We start from the raw sequence: 19,201 nt of genomic DNA, 5'->3' as shown, positions 1-19,201 counted from the left end.
AAAATCAATGTTGAGGACTTCTAGGGCAGCTCCCATTTAATTGTATGCCATCATGCCACCATCTCGGCTGGTTCTGTTGTGCAAGCGGGACAGGATATATTGAAGGATGGTGATGCTGTTGTCTGAGACATTGTCTATAAGGTGTGATTCCACGAGGATGATTATGTCAGACTGTTACTTGACTAGTCTGTGAGACAGCTCTCCCAATTTTGGCTCTAGCCAAAGCCATAAGATCATGTGGTACATCTAATTTAATTTTCCCTTTTGTCTTTCTCACAGGTGACACAGCAGAATAGTTTGCCAGGCCATTTTAGAGTCACTGACCTAACTATGGGTCTGGAATACAAAAAGGCCAGACCAGGTATTGACAGCGGTTTCATTTCTAAAGGAGGAAGATTTTCCTGATAATCATTTCATGGCCATTAGACTTTTAATTCCAGATTTTTTTTATTGAATTCAAGTTCCATCATTTGTCATGCTCGGTTTAGAACCTGGGTATGTGGGTGTTTTCCTGTCTTCCTGGTGGTGGAAATTGAATAAAGATTTGTACACTTTGTGTCTTTCACTGTGTCTCACACCTGCACACACACACACCATGGGTGCTGGGGGAAAATAAAATAAGCAGGGGATTAAAATAAGCACTACCGCGGTTAGGCGGTAGTATGGGGGTAAAAATAAAAAAAATAATCAGAGGTCTCCCCCTCCAACACTACTTTGATTAGATCCCTGCCCTCCCCTTCACTGTTTGATCACACAGCATTGCCCTTTGATGTGAAGGGCACTGCTTGTCACTGGCCACTCGGATGTTTTCCTTTCTTCCTGGTGGTGGAAATTTAAAAAAATAGAACCTGGGTATTCAGAACATTACGTACTAGGGTACCTAGGTTACTAGTTGAGGGAGTGGTGCTGGAAAAGCACAGCAGGTCAGGCAGTATCCAAGCAGCAGGAGAATTGATGTTTCGTGCACGAGCCCTTCATCAGGAATCATTGATTCTCCTGCTCCTCGGACGCTGCCTGACCTGCTGTGCTTTTCCAGCACCACACTCTAGACTCCAGCATCTACAGACGTCACTTTCTACTATCTAGTTTAGTAGTCTAGCGATAATACCACTGTGGCAAATGACTGTAGTACTGTTATGCCACTATAGGAAGGATGTGAATATACTGAGGGTGTTGCTTGGGCTAGAACAATGCAGCTAAAAGGGAAAGTAGATAGACTGGGGTTTCTCCCCTTTTAGCAGAGGAAGTTTAGGCGGGGCTTGATTGATGTGTACAAAATTATGAGATTACCTGATGAAGGAGCGACGCTCCGAAAGCTAGTGTGCTTCCAATTAAACCTGTTGGACTATAACCTGGTGTTGTGTGATTTTTAACTTTGTACACCCCAGTCCAACACCGGCATCTCCAAATCAAAATTATGAAAAGCGTTGATAGGAAGAATTTTTTCCCCCTGAGTAGAGAGTCAATAGCACAGATTTCATTCACAGAGCAAAAGATTTAGAGTGGAGTTAAAAGAAAAAAAATCCCAGAGTTTAGGGGATATCTATAACTCATTGCCTGAAAAAACAGTAGAGGAAGGAACCCTCGCAACATTTAAGAATTTAGATAAACCCTTGCAGCGCCAATGCAGACAAACCAAGTACTGGGGAATGGGATTAGAATAGATACGTGCTTGATGACTAGTACAGAGGAGATCCTGTTTTAAAACTCCATGACTCTTTGGGAAAAAAAACTGATTTTTACATAATCTGTGTTATTTTAAGAAGTTAACATGATTACATGGCATTATAGCTATCGAATAAATTACTAAGAACTACCAAAGGCATGAGGAACGAGTGGTAATTGCTTTAGAGAGTGCTTTGTTTTCAAAGTCTTCAGAAAAATCAGAAGGTATTTTATTGGAAGATACCGTTGAACATTCGGTGTTTGGCACACATTAAAGCAGTTGCACAGAAATCAGCACTCGACTGATCGCGTCTACGAGAGTTAAAGTGGTTGGAGCTTGGCATTCAAAGGGAAGTCTTTCCTCCCACTTTTATGTGCCGCCGAGGGCAGGCTGCAGGTTTTTTTATAATGTGGTGTTGGTGAGAGGGGAGAGCGAGCGCTGCCTCAGTCGCTCTGTGACAGCTCTCCTGGACACTCGGTGAAGAAGATCCTGAGCAGGGAGAGCTTTTCTCTCCGTTATTGTGGGATTGTTAGCACTCCACCGGCAAAGGAACGACCATAATAAACCTCCAAATGCTTGCCTCGGCGTGGACGTGAAGCAGAGACTATTAGCAACTGCGGGAAAATGGGCAAACTTCAGTCAAAACATGGTAGGCAAATTGAAACTCAGCTCACGGCTGCACACACGTGGGGTCTGTTCATACTTTACCCAGGGTGATTTTGTTTTGTTTTCGGGAAGGATAATGTAGTTGAGATGAGAATTGTGAATGTTGCTAACTTTTTTTTCTAATTTTTTTTCCCCCTCAACAATCTATGGGGTCGATTGAAACTGACAGCGTGCAGGCGGAGAGAAAACCCCGAAGGTGAGCTGCTTTCCTTTAACTGGTCTTACCGATCGATGAGGAATTAAAATTTATAGACGGTTTGAGTTCGATTTGGTTTTAATTCAGTAACTGATATTCACTAGATTCGCTCTTTCCTTTTAAAACTGCATTTCAATTAAATGTTCCTACTCCTCCTCTGTTATCGAGATCATTTGGCCAACTCTCAACCGTTACTTTTTTTGTTGTTGTTCCGTCCTTCCCCCCCACTTCCCCCCCCCCCCGCATTTATCCATTCTCCATCCATCCTCCTCTTTCATCCTCCACCCATCCTCCTCCCTCCCTCCATCCATCCCCCTCCCTCCATCTCCTCCCTCCATCCCCTTCATCCATCCCCTCCATCCCCTCCCTCTCTCCATCCCCTCCCTCCATCCATCCCCTCCCTCCCTCCATCCATCCCCTCTTTCCCCTCCCTCCCTCCAACTCTCTCCCTCCCTCCATCTCTCTCGCTCCATCCATCCCCTCCCTCCCTCCCTCCATCCCCTCCCTCCCTCCATCTCTCTCGCTCCCTTCATCTCACTCACTCCATCCATCCCCTCCCTCCATCCATCCCCTCCCTCCCTCTATCTCTCTCCCTCCATCCATCCCCTCCCTCCCTCTATCTCTCTCCCTCCATCCATCCCCTCCCTCCCTCCATCCCCTCCCTCCCTCCCTCCATTCCCCCTTCATCCATCCCCCTCCTTCCCCTTCATTCCCCCCCTCTTCTATCCCTCCCTCCCCCATCCTCCATAATCCTCCTTACCACCCCTCCCCATTTCCCCCCCGGGACCTGTGTTTAGGAGACAGCTTTGTGGTGAATGCCTACCTGAACCGCCGGGGTTTGGAGGAATTCGAGCGGCAGACAACTGCAATCAGTGTCCTGGAGCCAGCGAAATTGCGCGGATACCGTCCTTTCTCTACGGTAATTGACTTGAACTCCCCGGGAAGGGAATTCCAAGATACAAATGACATCTTCCCACCCCTCCCCAATAGGTTCCCCTTGCAGCAGGCGAACATTTTCTCGCCATTCCCCAATACACCTTTAACATTATTGTGAAGGTCCCAACTCCAAAGTGTATTGTAACCAGAGAAGGGGTTTTGGTGGGGGGGGAATGAAATCAACATCTGTAAAATGTACTCGAATCTGCACGTCTGCCTTGCTCATTGCAGCCTTCTTCTGAGCCTGGCCTGGCCACTATTGTTGCTTGTGTTGTGGAGATGTCAAGGTTAAGATTCCCAAACCTCGACACTTTCCATTGAGTCTCAGTTCAAATTGTGTGGATGGGGCAAGGATTTAGCTGAGAGGTGACTTGGGTACGTTGTCCTGTAATACCCGATAAACATGCTGCAAACACAGTAGTACAGCTAGAGAGATTTATGTCAGTTCCACACTCTCTTTTATCACAGTACTCCCCATGAGAATCATAGGATCCCTACAGTGTGAAAGCAGGCCATTCGGCCTATCGAGTCCACACTTACCCTCCAAAAGGCAGCCCACCCCTGTAACCTTGCATTCCCCATCCCCAGCTAATCCACACATCCCAGGAAACTTTGGGGCAATTTACCTTGGCCAGTCCATCTAACATCTTTGTGACTGTGGGAGAAAACCAGAGCACCCAAAGGAAACCCACGCAGACGTGGGGTGAATATGCAAACTGCACGCAAGCAGACCCCCAGGGCTGGGATTGAACTCAGATCCCTGGTACTGTGAAGCAGCAGTGCTAACCACTGAGCTAACATGCCACCTCCAAATCATCAGCTTTTGTTTTCTCTACCCTTTCATTGGTGTGGCTGAAGAGTTCAGTAATTGCTCTTAAATTGACTCCAGAGGGTATTTAAGAGTCAGCCACACTGCTGTGTGCCTCCAGGTGCGCATAGCAACATTCCTTTCCAAAAGGGAGAAATTGGGGTACTAGATGGGGCGTTATGATCAGTCAAGCAGTCAACATCTCTGACAGTTTTGTATTCAGGATGTTATTAATTGAATTCAAATTCCACCAGGTACTATGGTGTGATTTCATGGTGGCTCCGTGGTTAGCACTGCTGCCTCACAGCGTCAGGGTCCTAAGTTCAATTCGAGCCTTTGGAGACTATCTGTTTGCACATTCTCCCTGTGTCTGTGTGGGCTTCCCTCCCACATTCCAAAGATGTGCAGGCTAGGTGAATTGGCTATGCTAAATTGTCCATAGTTGTTAGGTGCAATGGTCAGATGTGGGGTGGTTACTCTACAGCGGGTCGGTTTGGACTTGTTGGGCTGAAGGGCTTGTTTCCACACTATAGGGAATCTAGTCTAAAAAAAACTCATGTCCCCAATACATTAGTCACAATCTTTGGCTATCTGTATGACATTACCACTGTTCCACCATCCTTCTCCCCACCCAAAGTGCTACTTAATAAATAATATCTCAGAAATACAATTTAACTAATGGCATTGCAAATTTAAGCTGATATCTGAATCATTTAAATTGATGGGAAGCAATTTAAGATACATGTATGTATGGAGTAAGCCTCAACTTCTCCCCATGCTGTTTCCATATCAAAACATTGCACACTCATGAAGGGCTGGGTAATGTATTAGGAAGGTTCTGTTTTATTTTTGTATGCATTCAGATGTAATAAAGTTACTTTTTCACTTGAAAACTGAGGGGAAGAAAGCTGCATTTATGGGGCTAATGTTTTTGGTTTCCTTCCTCTGAGGGCGGATCAGTTTGCCACAAAATTACGTCCTTTCTCACACTGTCTCTGCCTGTTTTCTCTCTCTTTCACCTCCCTCTCCCCCCACCCCCACACCACCCGGTGTTCTCTTCAAACCCTCTGTCTTTCAATTTGCAAACTTTGCAAGACCTATGAGCAGATGGTCAGTGATCTCAGAGGGTAAGAAGTAGATAAATATCCTCAAAGAAATATCAAAAGAAGGGAAAGGCAGAATGGGAAAGTATTTAGTAGTATAAACACAGTTCATCATTAATTGCACACTGACATGTTTACTCCATGCTAGAACAACTCAATCACCAAACCAGTTTTGATAACGATGCTAACAAACTTCATGAAGTGTCTGTTCTGAAAGCATTTTGGTGTTTATGACCTGGCAATGAGGGCTGTGTTTGAGTTGGTTCTGATTGGAGAAAGATGTCTTCCTTCTTTCAAATAGAATCTACGGCCCTAATGGGCAGCACTGCTGCCTCACAGTGCCAGGGACCCAGGTTGATTCCAGCCTCCAGTGACTGTCTGTCTGTCCGTGTGGAGTTTGCACATTCTCCCCGTGTCTGCGTGGGTTTCCTCTGGGTGCTCTGGTTTCCTCCCACACTCCAAAGATATGCAGGGGTGTACACCCCAGTCCAACACCGGCATCTCCAAAGATGTGTAGGCCAGGTGAATTGGCCATGTCAAATGGCCCATCATGTTAGGTAAATTGGTCAGAGGGAAATGCGCCAGTGTGGACTTGTTGGGCCGAAGAGCCTGTTTCTACACTGTAAGTAATCTAATCATAACATTGTAGGGTAGGGAAACTGAATTAGTCAAGGATAGCTTGGCCATTTTAGAGCCAGTCTGTATGTATGTTTACTGTAGAATGGAAGTATTTGGACTTTTTTTGACACAATGTAATCAGTAAAGTGTAATAGAAGGCACGCAAAACTTTCAAGCTGATGCACTTGAAGTATGATTAAAGAAAAACATAACTGAAATCCAAGTTGAGTGTAAAACTGGCACTTAGTCCACTGTATTATATAAAAATATAGTATAAAAATTCCCAGAGTAAATCATCATTTGGAGTATGTAATATTAAAGAAGAACAACCTGAATGGGTGAATTCACGCCGTACATATAAGAACTTCAACACACAAACAAAATAATCATTCAATCCAATTGCTGATTGTCCTGAAAATGAGCAGTTGTTTTGTTAGTTTTAATTCTTCTACTTTTCTTTATTCTTATTGAAGACGGAGCTCCACTTTGACTGGAATTTGTTTCATTAATCCTCCTGACTTCTAGTATAGCCATCTATTTTGAGTAAGCTTGCTGAATTGTTGAAGTATATCCTGTTTCTTACTGGAACCTACTTTATGCCTTTGATCATGGAATATCTCCCAAGCAAAAGATTTCCTTGTCAATATCTGATGCTCCAAAATTTCTCTTCTCCCTACACACTGATCGACTTGGTTGATAATTTATCTTTCCCTTGACAACAGGACCCAGTTGAGACTGTCCATTATCAAGTTCTGTGACAGGGAAGGGCTGGTCTGTTTTGGATTGGGGACATTAGGTATCTCAGTTGGATAGATTTCAAGACTGTAATGCAGAATGACTCCAACAGTCCTGTACTGGCTGTGGTAGTACTTGGAGGCCTTATCCCAAACTTGTGGAATGATGGCTCTCAAACTATATACAGTATAACCAATTGTTCCTCTCCCTATTGAGGAGGGATACCTATGGTCCTTCGTAGAGTATAACCCAGTACATTATGGAAGTCAATGATGTTCAAAGCCAACACCACTTCCATCTGTAAAGACAACGGCAGGAGAACTGGCAAGTTCCACTCCATGGCAATCACCATCCTGACTTAGAATTCTCTCAGCATTTCCTCAGTATCACTGGGTCAAAATCCTGGAATTCCCTCCTTAATGGCATTGTGGGTGTATCTACACCTCACAGACAGGAACCATTATTAAAAAAAACAAATCACTGTCACCTTCTCAAGGGCCACTAGGGGTAGGCAATAAATGCTAGCCCAGCCAGTGACACCCATATCCCATAAATTATTATATTTAATGTAGTATGAAATAGAATGGACTATAAACACCAGGTGAATCACCATTGTTTCCTTCACATCCCTCAGTAGCATGCACCATCCTTAGTTTATGAAATGATTTCCAAAGTAACAGTCACTGCTCTAAGTACACCTGCCTACACTACAACTTTAAATGAAGCCAGCTTTTTATTTCTTTCTTCAGGGTAAATATCTGTAAATCTAGGTTATATTTTAAAATTATGTAGGCATAGATTTTATTTTAAACATTCAGTTTATTATTTTGCTTTTTAATGGAAATTTCTTTCTTCTTCCATTTGTTTCTAATATCTTGAAGGTGGGACCTACCTCCTGGCTTTATATGTAAGAATAGTTATTTGTCTCTGATCCTCTGGCTGAGAGCCCATTCTTCATGTATGTAGGCTGCTTGGCTGTTGGTATGTTCCAGCACAATTTGATGAATTTGTGACTGCTCCCATCTATACACTTCATAAGGTCATGGGATGGTTATTAAAACCCGAATTCCTTCCTTGATTTTTGCTTACCCTGTTTCTCTAATACAGTGGTGGTGTTACGCGTTATAGAGCTGCTTCTGTTATTGCACCACCTCAAATAGACTTGAGATAAAATATAGGCTTGCACTAGTCTGTATGGATAAGCTATTCCTAGCATAACAAATTGAGTCATTACAGGTTTTGTCTGTACATGTTTGATTGCAGTTTACTTATGCAGTATGGTATGAACAACAGCAAATCGAACAGTACGTTATATGAAAATACTGAAGTCCACAAATGAGTGTTGATTCAAAATTCTAACCTCTTGTGAGAAGCTAACTTGCAAAGATAATGATATCTGGCTCTTAAATATATTTTCTATCAGTAACAAAGGGCATGTTTAGCCACAGCCAATTTTAGATCTTGTGTCTAGAAATCAAGGTTGTGGTTCTGTTGGTATTGCAATTGCCTTATTAGAAAGTTGTGAGCTCAATTCCTACCCAGACACATGACGCAAACCAAGTTTGCAGCATTGAGGGACTGTTGGACATAAAACTGAATTCTCATTGGCCCTCTCTGTTGGATGTAAAAGAATTTCTAGCAATATTTGAAGGGAAGAATGAAGTTTGCCCAGATGTTCAAACCAATATTTGTTAACCAACACCTCAAATCGAGATGATTCTACTGTTATCATGCCTGTGTGACTTTGTAGTGCAGCCACTAAAGTACTTGAGAAATGTAGTCACTGTGATTAAATTGGCTCCTACATCAAAATAACAAGTTCCCACAAACAACAATGTAATAATAAGATAATGTCAACTTTAATGATGGATAGATGTTGGCTAGGACATTGAATATTCAATGTTGATTCTGTCATTTATAATTTTTGTAAAGAAAAAGAGCATATTGGAGTGTAAGCAGAAATAAAAAGTTGGAAAAATAGAAAATAATGAAAAGTTATAGTAGAGATGCATTAGCCAGAAGAATAATAGACAAAAAGGGAAACAAAAAACAATTGCCATCTTGGATAGTGTTAGTTTTTTTTTAAACTTCAGCAAGCAAATGCAACCCATCAGTTGAAACCTTCATAAATCCCTCTGAAAAAGAGGCCATATGGTATTTGCTTAGGTCTTTTACTGTGTATAAAGGAGAGATCTTATCTGTTCTCCTGATTTGGCTTCCTTTAGAAATACATTAGCTCTCAAATCCAAGTTGGATTTTGACTTTGAATTTGGATTTCTTCCAGATTAGAAGCTGTTTCTAATTATAAATCACAATCTAAATGATGGGAATTTCATGTTCAACTTTCAAAATTCTCCTGCTCTGATGTGGTTTTAAACTGGCTCCATCGAAAATTGAATTGTTTCTCATATGTGTAAACTACATTTAGTTCAAGTCTGTGGTGCTTGGTTTTTTTTTTGACCAGCTTTCCTCTGACTTCTGGTGTTGTCTGTACCTTCAAAATCATTATTGCATCCTGTTCTAGGGCTGTATGCTAGAAGCATAGAATAGTAAAACGCAGAATGAGGCAATTTGTCTTTAGAGACCTTTTCACAAAACAATTCAACACGTCTCACTTGTGAAGTCTTTGCCCAAAACCCTGCATTTTTCCTCTTTCAAGTACTTATACCTTTTAATTTCATCACCAATTTCATTTTTAATTCTCATTACCAAAATAAACTGACTAGTAATTGTCAGGTTGACCTTTTTCCCTTCTTTTTGAACAAGAGAGTAAAATTTGTCATCTGCTAATATTTTGGAACCACCTCTGTATCTAAGGAGATTAAAAGATTATGGTCAATTCCTTTGCAGTTTCAACCATTACATGTGGCTGTCTCCTCTGAGCCAGATGGCTGACCCACTTTCATTTCCACCAGCTTTTCTGGAGTCTTCTCTTGCCCAATATTGTGATAGCCTCTTCATTTACTAAAGCTTGGAAAAGACCTCTTCATTGTTAAATGCCAATAGAAAGCTTTTGTTTACTTCAACAATGCTCTTTGCTTCCATGGCTCTCCATTTTGGTCCTCTGACCCACTGCTCTACTGACAATTCTGTCTTCTCCAATTGCTGCCTGTCATCAATTGTTTCTTTTCAAAATCATAGAACATGTTCCTTTGTAACAATGCTTCTATCACTCCTTGTAGACCATCTCCTATGTGGCTTCTGCTATCCTCAGGGTGCTAGTCAATTTTGTAATGTTCCTGTGTGTTTTAGGACAGAGTTTTGTCACCTCATCTCCAATACTGTAGATGCTTCACTTTCCTCCACTTTCCTTCTCTTCCCTCTCCCTTGTTGGACACTGCTGCTTCCCGGTTCTGCTCGTGCTTAGGCACAAAGCAATGAGTGTGTTACTTGTTAGCCGTTTCTCCTGTTTTGTGTGTGGTTCTTTCCCTCCTTTCCATTTGCTGTCTTCTTGCAGTTAATGCTCCGTTGTCTGTCTGATGTTAGAAACTAAATAAATCAAATGTCCTGAAGACTTAAACAGTCTTCTTCACGTGCTGAATTTACTTCTGACCTTAACCTTGGTAACCTCTCATGCTTTCCCCTGCGCTGAATTATGAAGTGCACTGACCACAAGTTTGGCTTCCTGCACTATGTCCAACCTTTTGGGAACTCCCTGGGTCAGTCCAATGTATCCTCTTTCCCCTATTTCCCTCAGCACTGCCTTGCTGTAAGAAAAAATAAATAAAAATCCTAGACAACATCCTCTGGAGACTCTCTTCCTTTAACTTTATCTTAGCCAGCTTCGATACTCCTCCATTAACATTCACGCCGTGCTCCTATTGATCCATTTTACACAAGTTGCAACTAGCTCTGTTTATCTCGATGAGCTTGCATTACTCCATTTCAGTGATTTACATTCCGAATGAAATCTCTCTTCATTCTCTCCTCCCGACACCTAGCAGTTCTTTGTCATCTTCTCCTTTTACTCCAGAATTGGATGTTATTTATAGCATTATTGAGTCAGTCCCAATTCTGTGTCTGCAAGAAATTGTCTATGACTCTTTATGAACTCGACGTTGAGCAGGTGCAATAAAGCTTTTGATCTGCTAACCAATGGGAACTCCAGTCAAACAACAAAAATTAACATAAAAACAGTCTAACAAGAGTCTACAATTTCCATGCGATTCAAATGGCTATCAAAGCTCTTACTCAAGACCCGGGTCTACTTTCAGATCTGGGCACAAACCACATTCTCTGATTTTATTAAATCTGAATAGTCTTCAATATTGAAATGAGCCCATGGCACAAGTCAACAAATGTGATTCCTTCCTTTTTAATTGGGATTATTGGGCTTCCCCAATCTATGATACCTTTAATAATTTGCATAGCTGAGCAGCGTTAATGCTGACATGTTTGGAGTTGAAGTACCACAACTTACTCCTTTATAGAAACTTGCTAGTAAACCAAATTCAATCCTTTCAAGCTGATCCTAGAATCTAATACAATTTAAAAATCAAAATCTCAATTATTTTGGAGGCACAAATAACATGATCAAAGTTAGTTAGTTGTCTTAATACCCCATCCCCACAGCCTCACTGTGCTAGGGACCCAGGTTCAATTCCAGACTCGGCAACTGTTTGTGTGGAGTTTGCACATTCTCCCTGTGTCTGCATGAGTCTCCTCCAGGACCTCCAGTTTTCTCCCACAATCCAAACATGTGCAGGTCAGGTGAATTGGTCATGCTAAATTGCCTATGGTGTTAGTCAGAGGGAAATGGGTCTGGATGGGTTACACTTCGGAGGGTCAGTGTGGACTTGTTGGGCCAAATGGCCTGTTTCCACTCTGTAGGGAATCTAATCAAGACTCAAGTGTTACTGCAGTGTTCCTATCAATCATAGCACACTCACTACCACATCAGACATTGTGAATTTATGCAGCACACCAGCGACTTGATCAGAAAATCTAAGCTGATGTGTGCAGTGCTATACTGCGGAATCTCCTGGCACCATTGCAGAAGAACAACAGGGGAAAGCTCCCTGGTACCCAAGCTAATATTTATCTTCTGAGCATAGCCAATAAAGCGGATTAGCCAGCCTTTACCAAATTGCTGATTGTGCAAGTTTGCTGTGTACGAATAGTCTAGTGTGTTTTCTACATTATAACAGTCATTACATTTCTATTATACTTTATTGGCTGTAAAGTGCTTTGGTATGTCCAAAGATAATGAAAGACACCAGAAGAATTCAAATATTTCTTTCACTGCTTCAAGAAGGTTTTGACTTCTCAAACTGCTGAATGAGAGGGCAGTTTTGGGTTCAAGACCAATGTAGAAAACTGTATGAATGTACACATCTGTAAAATCGAGAGTCCTAAAGATACACAATGGGATTGTGTATCAGTGAACATTAATGGTCATGGAATGTTCCCTGTTTAAATCTCAAATGTAACCTCCAGCATTGAGAGAATTTTTAAACTCCTGAGTCTAACTTTCCTTTGATGTGGAGGTGCCGGTATTGGACTGGGGTGGACAAGGTCTGAAGTCGGACGACACCAGGTCATAGTCCAACAGGTTTATTTGAAATCACAAGCTTTCGCAGTGCTGTTCCTTCATCAGGTGAAATAACCTGGTGTTGTACGATTTCTAACTTTCCTTTGAGCAAGGATTCAACTATATGCTAGACTTTCATGTTGCTGACTTGTTTTCCTAAGGTTGATGTATTGAATGGAATACTGAAATGTCAATGTTGTATGTATGAGCAAATAAGTCTGATGGAATAGTGGTATGCCTTCAAAGAATTGTCTTTTAAGCCAACTACATAGTTTGAAAGTTAATTTTGCTTTCTCATTCAAAATATCTTGTGTCTGTGTGATCTTGCTTTTTTTTAATGATATAACTTATTGCAAATTAGCATAAATAATTGGCCCTCTGCTTTATTGTATAGTGAGCAGAAATTTTGCAAGTTTATGGATCTAAGTTTTATATTTGTTGTGCATCTTACGATATTGTGTTAGTATTTAATTCCCTTAGTGTCAGGTTAATGTATAGGTCAAGTTGCATTTGGCTGTACATGATGGTTGATTTTGCTGGATCTGGGATTCCTTGTTCAGAGTGCCCTGGTCCCAAGGATTAAGGAAACAATTGCATTTGTATAATGTTAATCACAAGTTCAGAATGTTCCCAAGTACTTAGCAACCAATAGTGTGAGCAGTGTTGTAATGCAGGAAACGCAGCAGGCAAGTTGCAGGGTTCTGCCGTGAGATAAATGACATAACCTGCCTTAATTATGATGAGTAAGGGATAAATATGGGCTGGAGCACCAGGAGAACTCACTGCTGATTTTAATTTTTAAAATACAGTGATGCTGTGGCATCTTTTGTATCCATCTGAGACAACAAACTGGGCCCCAAGTTTAATATAATCACTCAAAATAGTAGGATGAGTTTGAAACCATTTAGTGCCTCAACTCTTCTGCCATTCATTGAGATTCTGGCGAATGTGCTACCTAACTCTATGTCCCTTAATGTTTGTTTCTATTTTTTTTAAGTCTGCACATCTCAGTTTTAAAATTAACTGAGTGATCTAGTGTGATCTAGTTTCAGTTGCCACTTAAGAGTTCCAAACTTCACCCAAAAGAGGCACTTCTGTCAACACAGTACCTTCTCATTGCTGCAATCTGGATTTTAGGCTTGAACTAGACTTGAATTTGTCACTGTTTAGATTTTATTGAATTTTGTTAACCAGAGGACTTAAGTACGATATTTAGAATTAGATCACTGATTAGGCATGATCTAATTAAATGGTGTTGGGCTAGGTTTGAGAGGCTAAGATGTTTACTCTTGTTCCTATGACTTGAACACTGTTGACAATAAATTATTTTCTTTGCATATTGCACAACAGTTAATCTATCCTATCCATTATCCTGGTGATTCATGTCCAGTGAAGAGCATGTTCTTTTATGTATGTTTGTCAATTCTATTTGGGACCTGAGGCATCAAGCCCATTGAATATTTACTTTTTGGACTCATTTAGTTCTGTTGTTGCAGACCATGAGCAATGTAAGCTTGGGGAGCTAGACCATGACATCAGTTCCCCATAGACCTGAACTGTTTCTTGGTAACGTACTTTTGAAATCTTGGCGTCATTCTACATGGCTTGTCCACAATTCAACAAATAATTATTGTTGCAAGTTGTCATTTTAATCTTCCTCCCTCTTGAAAAAAGACTTCCTCTGAGTCCCCTCTTTGCCTCCTATGCTTGCACCTTCCCTCTGCTCATGTGGGCCCCTTAAATGTCATTCTCATCAATGATCATGACAGATCATTCCTAGATATCTTTAGGAAAAGGCTGGTAGTAATCTTGCAGTTTGAAACTTGCATTAACCAGTTTGAAAATTTTGGAATATAACTTAGAGCCATGGAGTCACAGAGGTGTACCGCACGGAAACAGACCCTTCAGTCCAACTCATCCATACTGACCAGATCCTGTTCTAATCTAGCCAGCACTTAGCCCATATGCCTCTAAACCCTTCCTAGTATTAGATTTCTTTTCCTCTTTTCTTTTCCAACTCCTTCAGTTTGTTCTGCAGTTCTAAATATTTTGCTATTCTGATAGCTTTTAACCAAATGGGAAAAGTAAATGCGATACTTTCCTCTTTCACCTCCTACTCCAACCACAGCACAATGGTTATATGTTACATTTGTTAACTAGGATGAAGGAGCTTTTATTAAGACATATATTTGAAAAAAGGGGACAAGTGTGTTTTTTTAAGATGTTGGATAATTGAACTCTACAGCTGCTTCACAGAAACATCAAAGAGCCTCGAGAGAGGAATGATTCCGGGTTACTCCATTGTTTGAATGACAGTGTCCGGCCCAGAACCATCTGTTCCACATTCTCATCCAGAAAGTTTGTGGGAGTTTAAATTAAAGGCTTCAGGTTGGGTGGAGGAGATTCTTGTGTATTTCATTTGAAAGATTAGTCACCCTCTGTAAGTTAGACTTCTATACATATTATAATGAAAGACCTATTTGGATGTCATTATTGTGGTGCTGCAATGTAATAAACATTTTCTGATTTTGTGCATTCAAGAATTTAACTCAAAGAACTTTGTTTTCTAAATTTAATGTGTAAATGACAATGCCTTCTCAAAGTGCTGATCAAAGTATAAAATATAAGCTACTACTTCGTCTTCCGTGACTGGGTTCTGTGAGCTTACAGTGATGATATAGTTATATGATTTGAGCTTGATATCTAGTTGCTTGGACTATAAACGGAGTTAAATTTTCCAAATGGCAGTCTGATTTTGAATTCACAGTTTCTGTACTCTTACAAAATAAAAATAAACAATCAGGAATTGTTGATTGTGATGCTGATAACTCTCAAATTTTTGTAAGAATACCACTAGTCTACAAATGTCCTTTGTTTTCTTTCCTTAGAAAAAAAGTTCTAATATGATATCTAAGACCGTCCAATGCTGGATTAATCCTAACTGCTCTCCAGGGTTGTCCACCAAGCCACTCAATTGTATTAAATCTGAATAAGAGGGGTTGCCCAGTAAATGTTAGCCACGTTAGAAATGTACCTGAATCCAATTTAATTTTTGCTATTTCAAAGAAAAAAAAACCCATGACTTTCCATGCAGGCATGAAGAAGTTCTGATTAAGAAAAGTAATTTTGAGAAAATTTTGAACAGATGAACTGCAATATCCCACTGAGCTGGTTAACCAGAGAGCAAAATGTTGTATGGTTTGACCCAGGATAAAAATAATATATTTTAGATTTTTTTTTCAAAAGCTGTCTCATCTTGTGCTGTACTTATTGGCAGATGTTGTCCAACATTTGGGTTTCTGCAAGGGTATTGAGGTATTTGAATATTATAGTGTTCTGAATACATTTACAACTTGAATTTGTTTTGAAATTGAGCCAGTTTGAAGTGAATCAAATTCAGTCGGGTGTACAGTTAACTTTAACAATTTCCAGCAGCAGTATTCAGAAGTTGAGATGATGGTGCTCACTTTTTAGATCCATTGTGAATCTGAAAGGATTTTAAATCAGTGGTACATGTCGTGTAATTGGCATCCCTTCAGACCGTTTTACCAGCTATAAGCTGGCAACAAGAAGCTGATGTTATTATGCTTTGACTATGTCTGATGTATTAATGTTTAAATAGATTCTAAAAGGCCACTTTTAAAAGTTTTTTCCAACAGACCTTTGCTGACATGACATCGGTATTTAAATGCTGATTAACAAAATAACATCAATTGTGCTTTCTGCTAATGAGGGAAAGTTCTTTTTCTCAAAAAGAGTTGTGTTTGTATGATCCTTCATGACCTCAGCATCACCATGTACTGTACTTTATTGTCTTGAGTACTTTTGAAATGTAGTCAATTTTGTAAAGTAGAAAAGCAGCTGTCAGTTGAGGTAAATTACTGTGCAACCTGTATGTGTGAGGGAAACATAATGGACTAGGATATGAGAACCTTAATAGCAGCATTACACAAGATCATTTGGGGCATTTCGTTGGTCAACTCTCTGCAGGTGCAATTCACTTCGGCTTCTTTCTCTGCCCCTAGCCTATTCTCTTTATAGAGAAAGAGTTCCTTGTTCTTCTTTCAAATAGGGCCTATAGAGAACATTTGCATCCAACTTGGGCAGTAAGTGAAATCTAAGTTTAATGTCTTATTTGAAATATAGCACTTCTCTTAATTCTGAACTGAAGGATCAGCCTGGATTTTGTTCTGGGCTTTGGAATGGGACCTGAATCCATAACTTTCTGGAATCAAATAATGGGTCGTCCCAAAGCTCCATTGCCGACACATTCGTCAGTGTTTCCTACCTTAAGCGTCATTTGGAAAAATAATCCAGTGTACTAGCCAGGGCTCAGTCAGTAGTGAACTCACTGCAAAATTATCAGGTTTTTGCTTCTAAGCTCGGTCCCAGGACTTGCGCAAGTAGATCAAGGCTGACAATCTAGTACAGTACTGAGGGAGTGTTGCATTGTTGGATGTGTATTTTTAAAATTTAACCTATTATTCTAATCAACCTGTTCAGAAATATTATTACATATCTCTGGAGTGGGTGGGATTTGAACCCAGGTTTTCCAGTACAGGGATTGGGACACAACCATTGTAATACAGCAGGGGCTGGATGTGCCTTTTTCTGCATGAGGTGTTAAATTGATGCACCTGAGTTCCCTGTAGACCCCATAATACTTTTTTTAAAGAAGAACAAGAGCATTAACACCAGAGCCCAGGTGTTATGTTTCTCTTTCAATAAACGTCAGAGAACAAATTATCTGGACATTACTGTTGATGGAAGTTTGCTGAGTGCCGATTGGCTGCTAAGCAATTTAGACTGTGTCATTGTCATGAAAGATGGTAAATAATTTTTTTTGGATAAGGAATAAGTTAACTTGGCTTGAGTTCTGTTTAATGGGAATGCAGTGTCAAATGTAAATCTGAATTGGAACAATTAGCATTTTGTTCCTCACTTTGCCACAGCATCCAAGGACTCCAAAGGACTGTTTTTTTTTGTTTTCCCCCATTAGGAACATTTTTATGGTATGTGAGTTGTTAACGTTAACAGCAAAAAAAGAACAAGCTTAGCTATAGTATGCATTCCAGGCAAACTTAGTATTTACAAATGCTAAACCTTCCCGCCCCACAACCCACCCAACAACTCTCTCTCTCTCTCTCTCTCACTCACTCACTCACTCACTCACTCACTCTCTCTCATGTCTCTCTCTCTCTCTCTCTCTCTCTGTCTGTCTCTCCCTGTCTGTCTCCCTGTCTCCCTCACACTCTTCAATTCTTGGCAGGGGAGGGCTGCTTTTCGACAAAAATGTTGAAACTGCCGCTCTTGTTTGCATTGAACAGCAACAAGTGACATGTAGAAACTGTGTTCCAATCCAAATGGTCTACAACTAGAAAACCATAACCACCCAGTCGGTGTATATAAGTGTTCCAGATTGTCCACTTTTCACTTCCTTTTCCTCCTGGGCTTTATAAACTTGATATATGTTTAAACATTTGTAACCTTCTAATTGGACATGTCAGTTGTATTTCAGTGCGCGCACTCTTGTCTCTGAGTCACAAAGTTGGGGATTTGAATCCCATTCCAAACACATTAAAGCAATAATGTAGCTGAAAATGTGTTGCTGGTCAAAGCACAGCAGGCCAGGCAGCATCTCAGGAATAGGGAATTCGCCGTTTCGAGCATAAGCCTCCTGATGAAGGGCTTATGCTCGAAACGTCAAATTTCCTATTCCTGAGATGCTGCCTGGCCTGCTGTGCTTTGACCAGCAACACATTTTCAGCTGTGATCTCCAGCATCTGCAGACCTCATTTTTTACTCAAAGCAATAATGTAGACTAACGAAAAAGTACAACAGTGTTGAGGTGCCATCATTTGAAGTAAGATATTGAACTGACTGTGTGTATATCAACCCTAACCTAACTCGAGTGGATATAAAAATCCAATCAAACCATTTCTAAGAAGAGAGATAATTGTCTGTGTTCTGGCCATTGCTTATCCCTTAATCAGCATCTCTTAATAGATTTGTGAGATCATTATTTAATTGTTTGTGGCAACTTGCTGAATGTAAATTGGCTGCTAAGCTTCCTAGTTTACACCAATATCTTACTTCCCAGCACCTGGAAAAATGTATTTCATTGGAATGTTCTGAGGTCATGAAATGTTAATAGCAGTGCAACTCTGCCTGTCTTTCGATGGTAAAGCAGCAGAAGTATATCACTTGAAAGGGTCATTAGAGAAGACATTATATTGTCTCGTGTTTCCCAGGGAATCTGTATGCTTATGTAAATGGTAACATTTAACTGAGGGATTTGTTTCTCGTTAAGTTGGCTTCAGTCAAATCTAAAGGACCTCAGCTAGCCTAACAACATTCCCCACATATCATCACATACTCATCGGTTGCAAGCGCTCTCATTATAACTTGAAGCCTTGATACCAAGTACAGCTTGTGCTATAATATGCATTTTGTTAGTGCAAATGGTGACACAGTGGTTAGCACTGCTGCCTCACAGCGCCAGAGACTTGGGTTCAATTTTCGCCTCGGGCAACTGTCTGTATGGAGTTTGCACATTCTTCCCGTGTCTGCGTAGGTTTCCTCTGGGTGCTCTGGTTTCCTCCCACAGCCCAAAGATGTGCAGGTTAGGTGAATTGGCCATGCTAAATTGCCCGTAGTGTGAGGTGAAGGGGTAAATGTAGGGGAATGGGTCTGGGTGGGTTGTGCTTCGGCAGGTCGGTGTGGACTTGTTGGGCCGAAGGGCCTGTTTCCACACTGTAAGTAATCTAATAAATTTGCTCTAACATGATTGACAAATTGGGGATACTTGCTACAGAGCAAACCTCAAAATCTGCATTATAACTGCATTAGTTTGAATAGTGCTGCTCTTACACAATTTTCTGATAACATGATGTTGCATGAGAACGGAATTACATTGTTACAGCAGAACTGACTGTACATAACA

At 40.7% G+C, this 19,201-nt stretch overlaps 1 protein-coding gene across 2 annotated transcripts in view; it reads left to right on the top strand.

The window, feature by feature from the left end:
• The first annotated feature begins 2,060 nt into the window (after positions 1–2,060).
• nkd2b (NKD inhibitor of WNT signaling pathway 2b) overlaps positions 2,061–19,201 on the top strand; it is a 128,483-nt gene continuing 111,342 nt past the window's right edge. For both annotated transcript variants that reach the window (XM_060850151.1, XM_060850150.1), the window contains exons 1-3: positions 2,061–2,315; positions 2,502–2,528; positions 3,326–3,447. In XM_060850151.1, the coding sequence (XP_060706134.1) occupies positions 2,291–2,315; positions 2,502–2,528; positions 3,326–3,447 (174 nt within the window). In that variant the 5' untranslated portion in view covers positions 2,061–2,290. The remainder of the gene's footprint in view (positions 2,316–2,501; positions 2,529–3,325; positions 3,448–19,201) is intronic.

The sequence above is a fragment of the Hemiscyllium ocellatum genome, chromosome 34 (assembly GCF_020745735.1).
Source record: "Hemiscyllium ocellatum isolate sHemOce1 chromosome 34, sHemOce1.pat.X.cur, whole genome shotgun sequence".
In the NCBI taxonomy this organism is placed as follows: Eukaryota; Metazoa; Chordata; class Chondrichthyes; order Orectolobiformes; family Hemiscylliidae; genus Hemiscyllium; species Hemiscyllium ocellatum.
The sequence above is the reverse complement of the archived record's forward strand: the minus strand, read 5'-3'. Positions and strand labels throughout refer to the sequence as shown.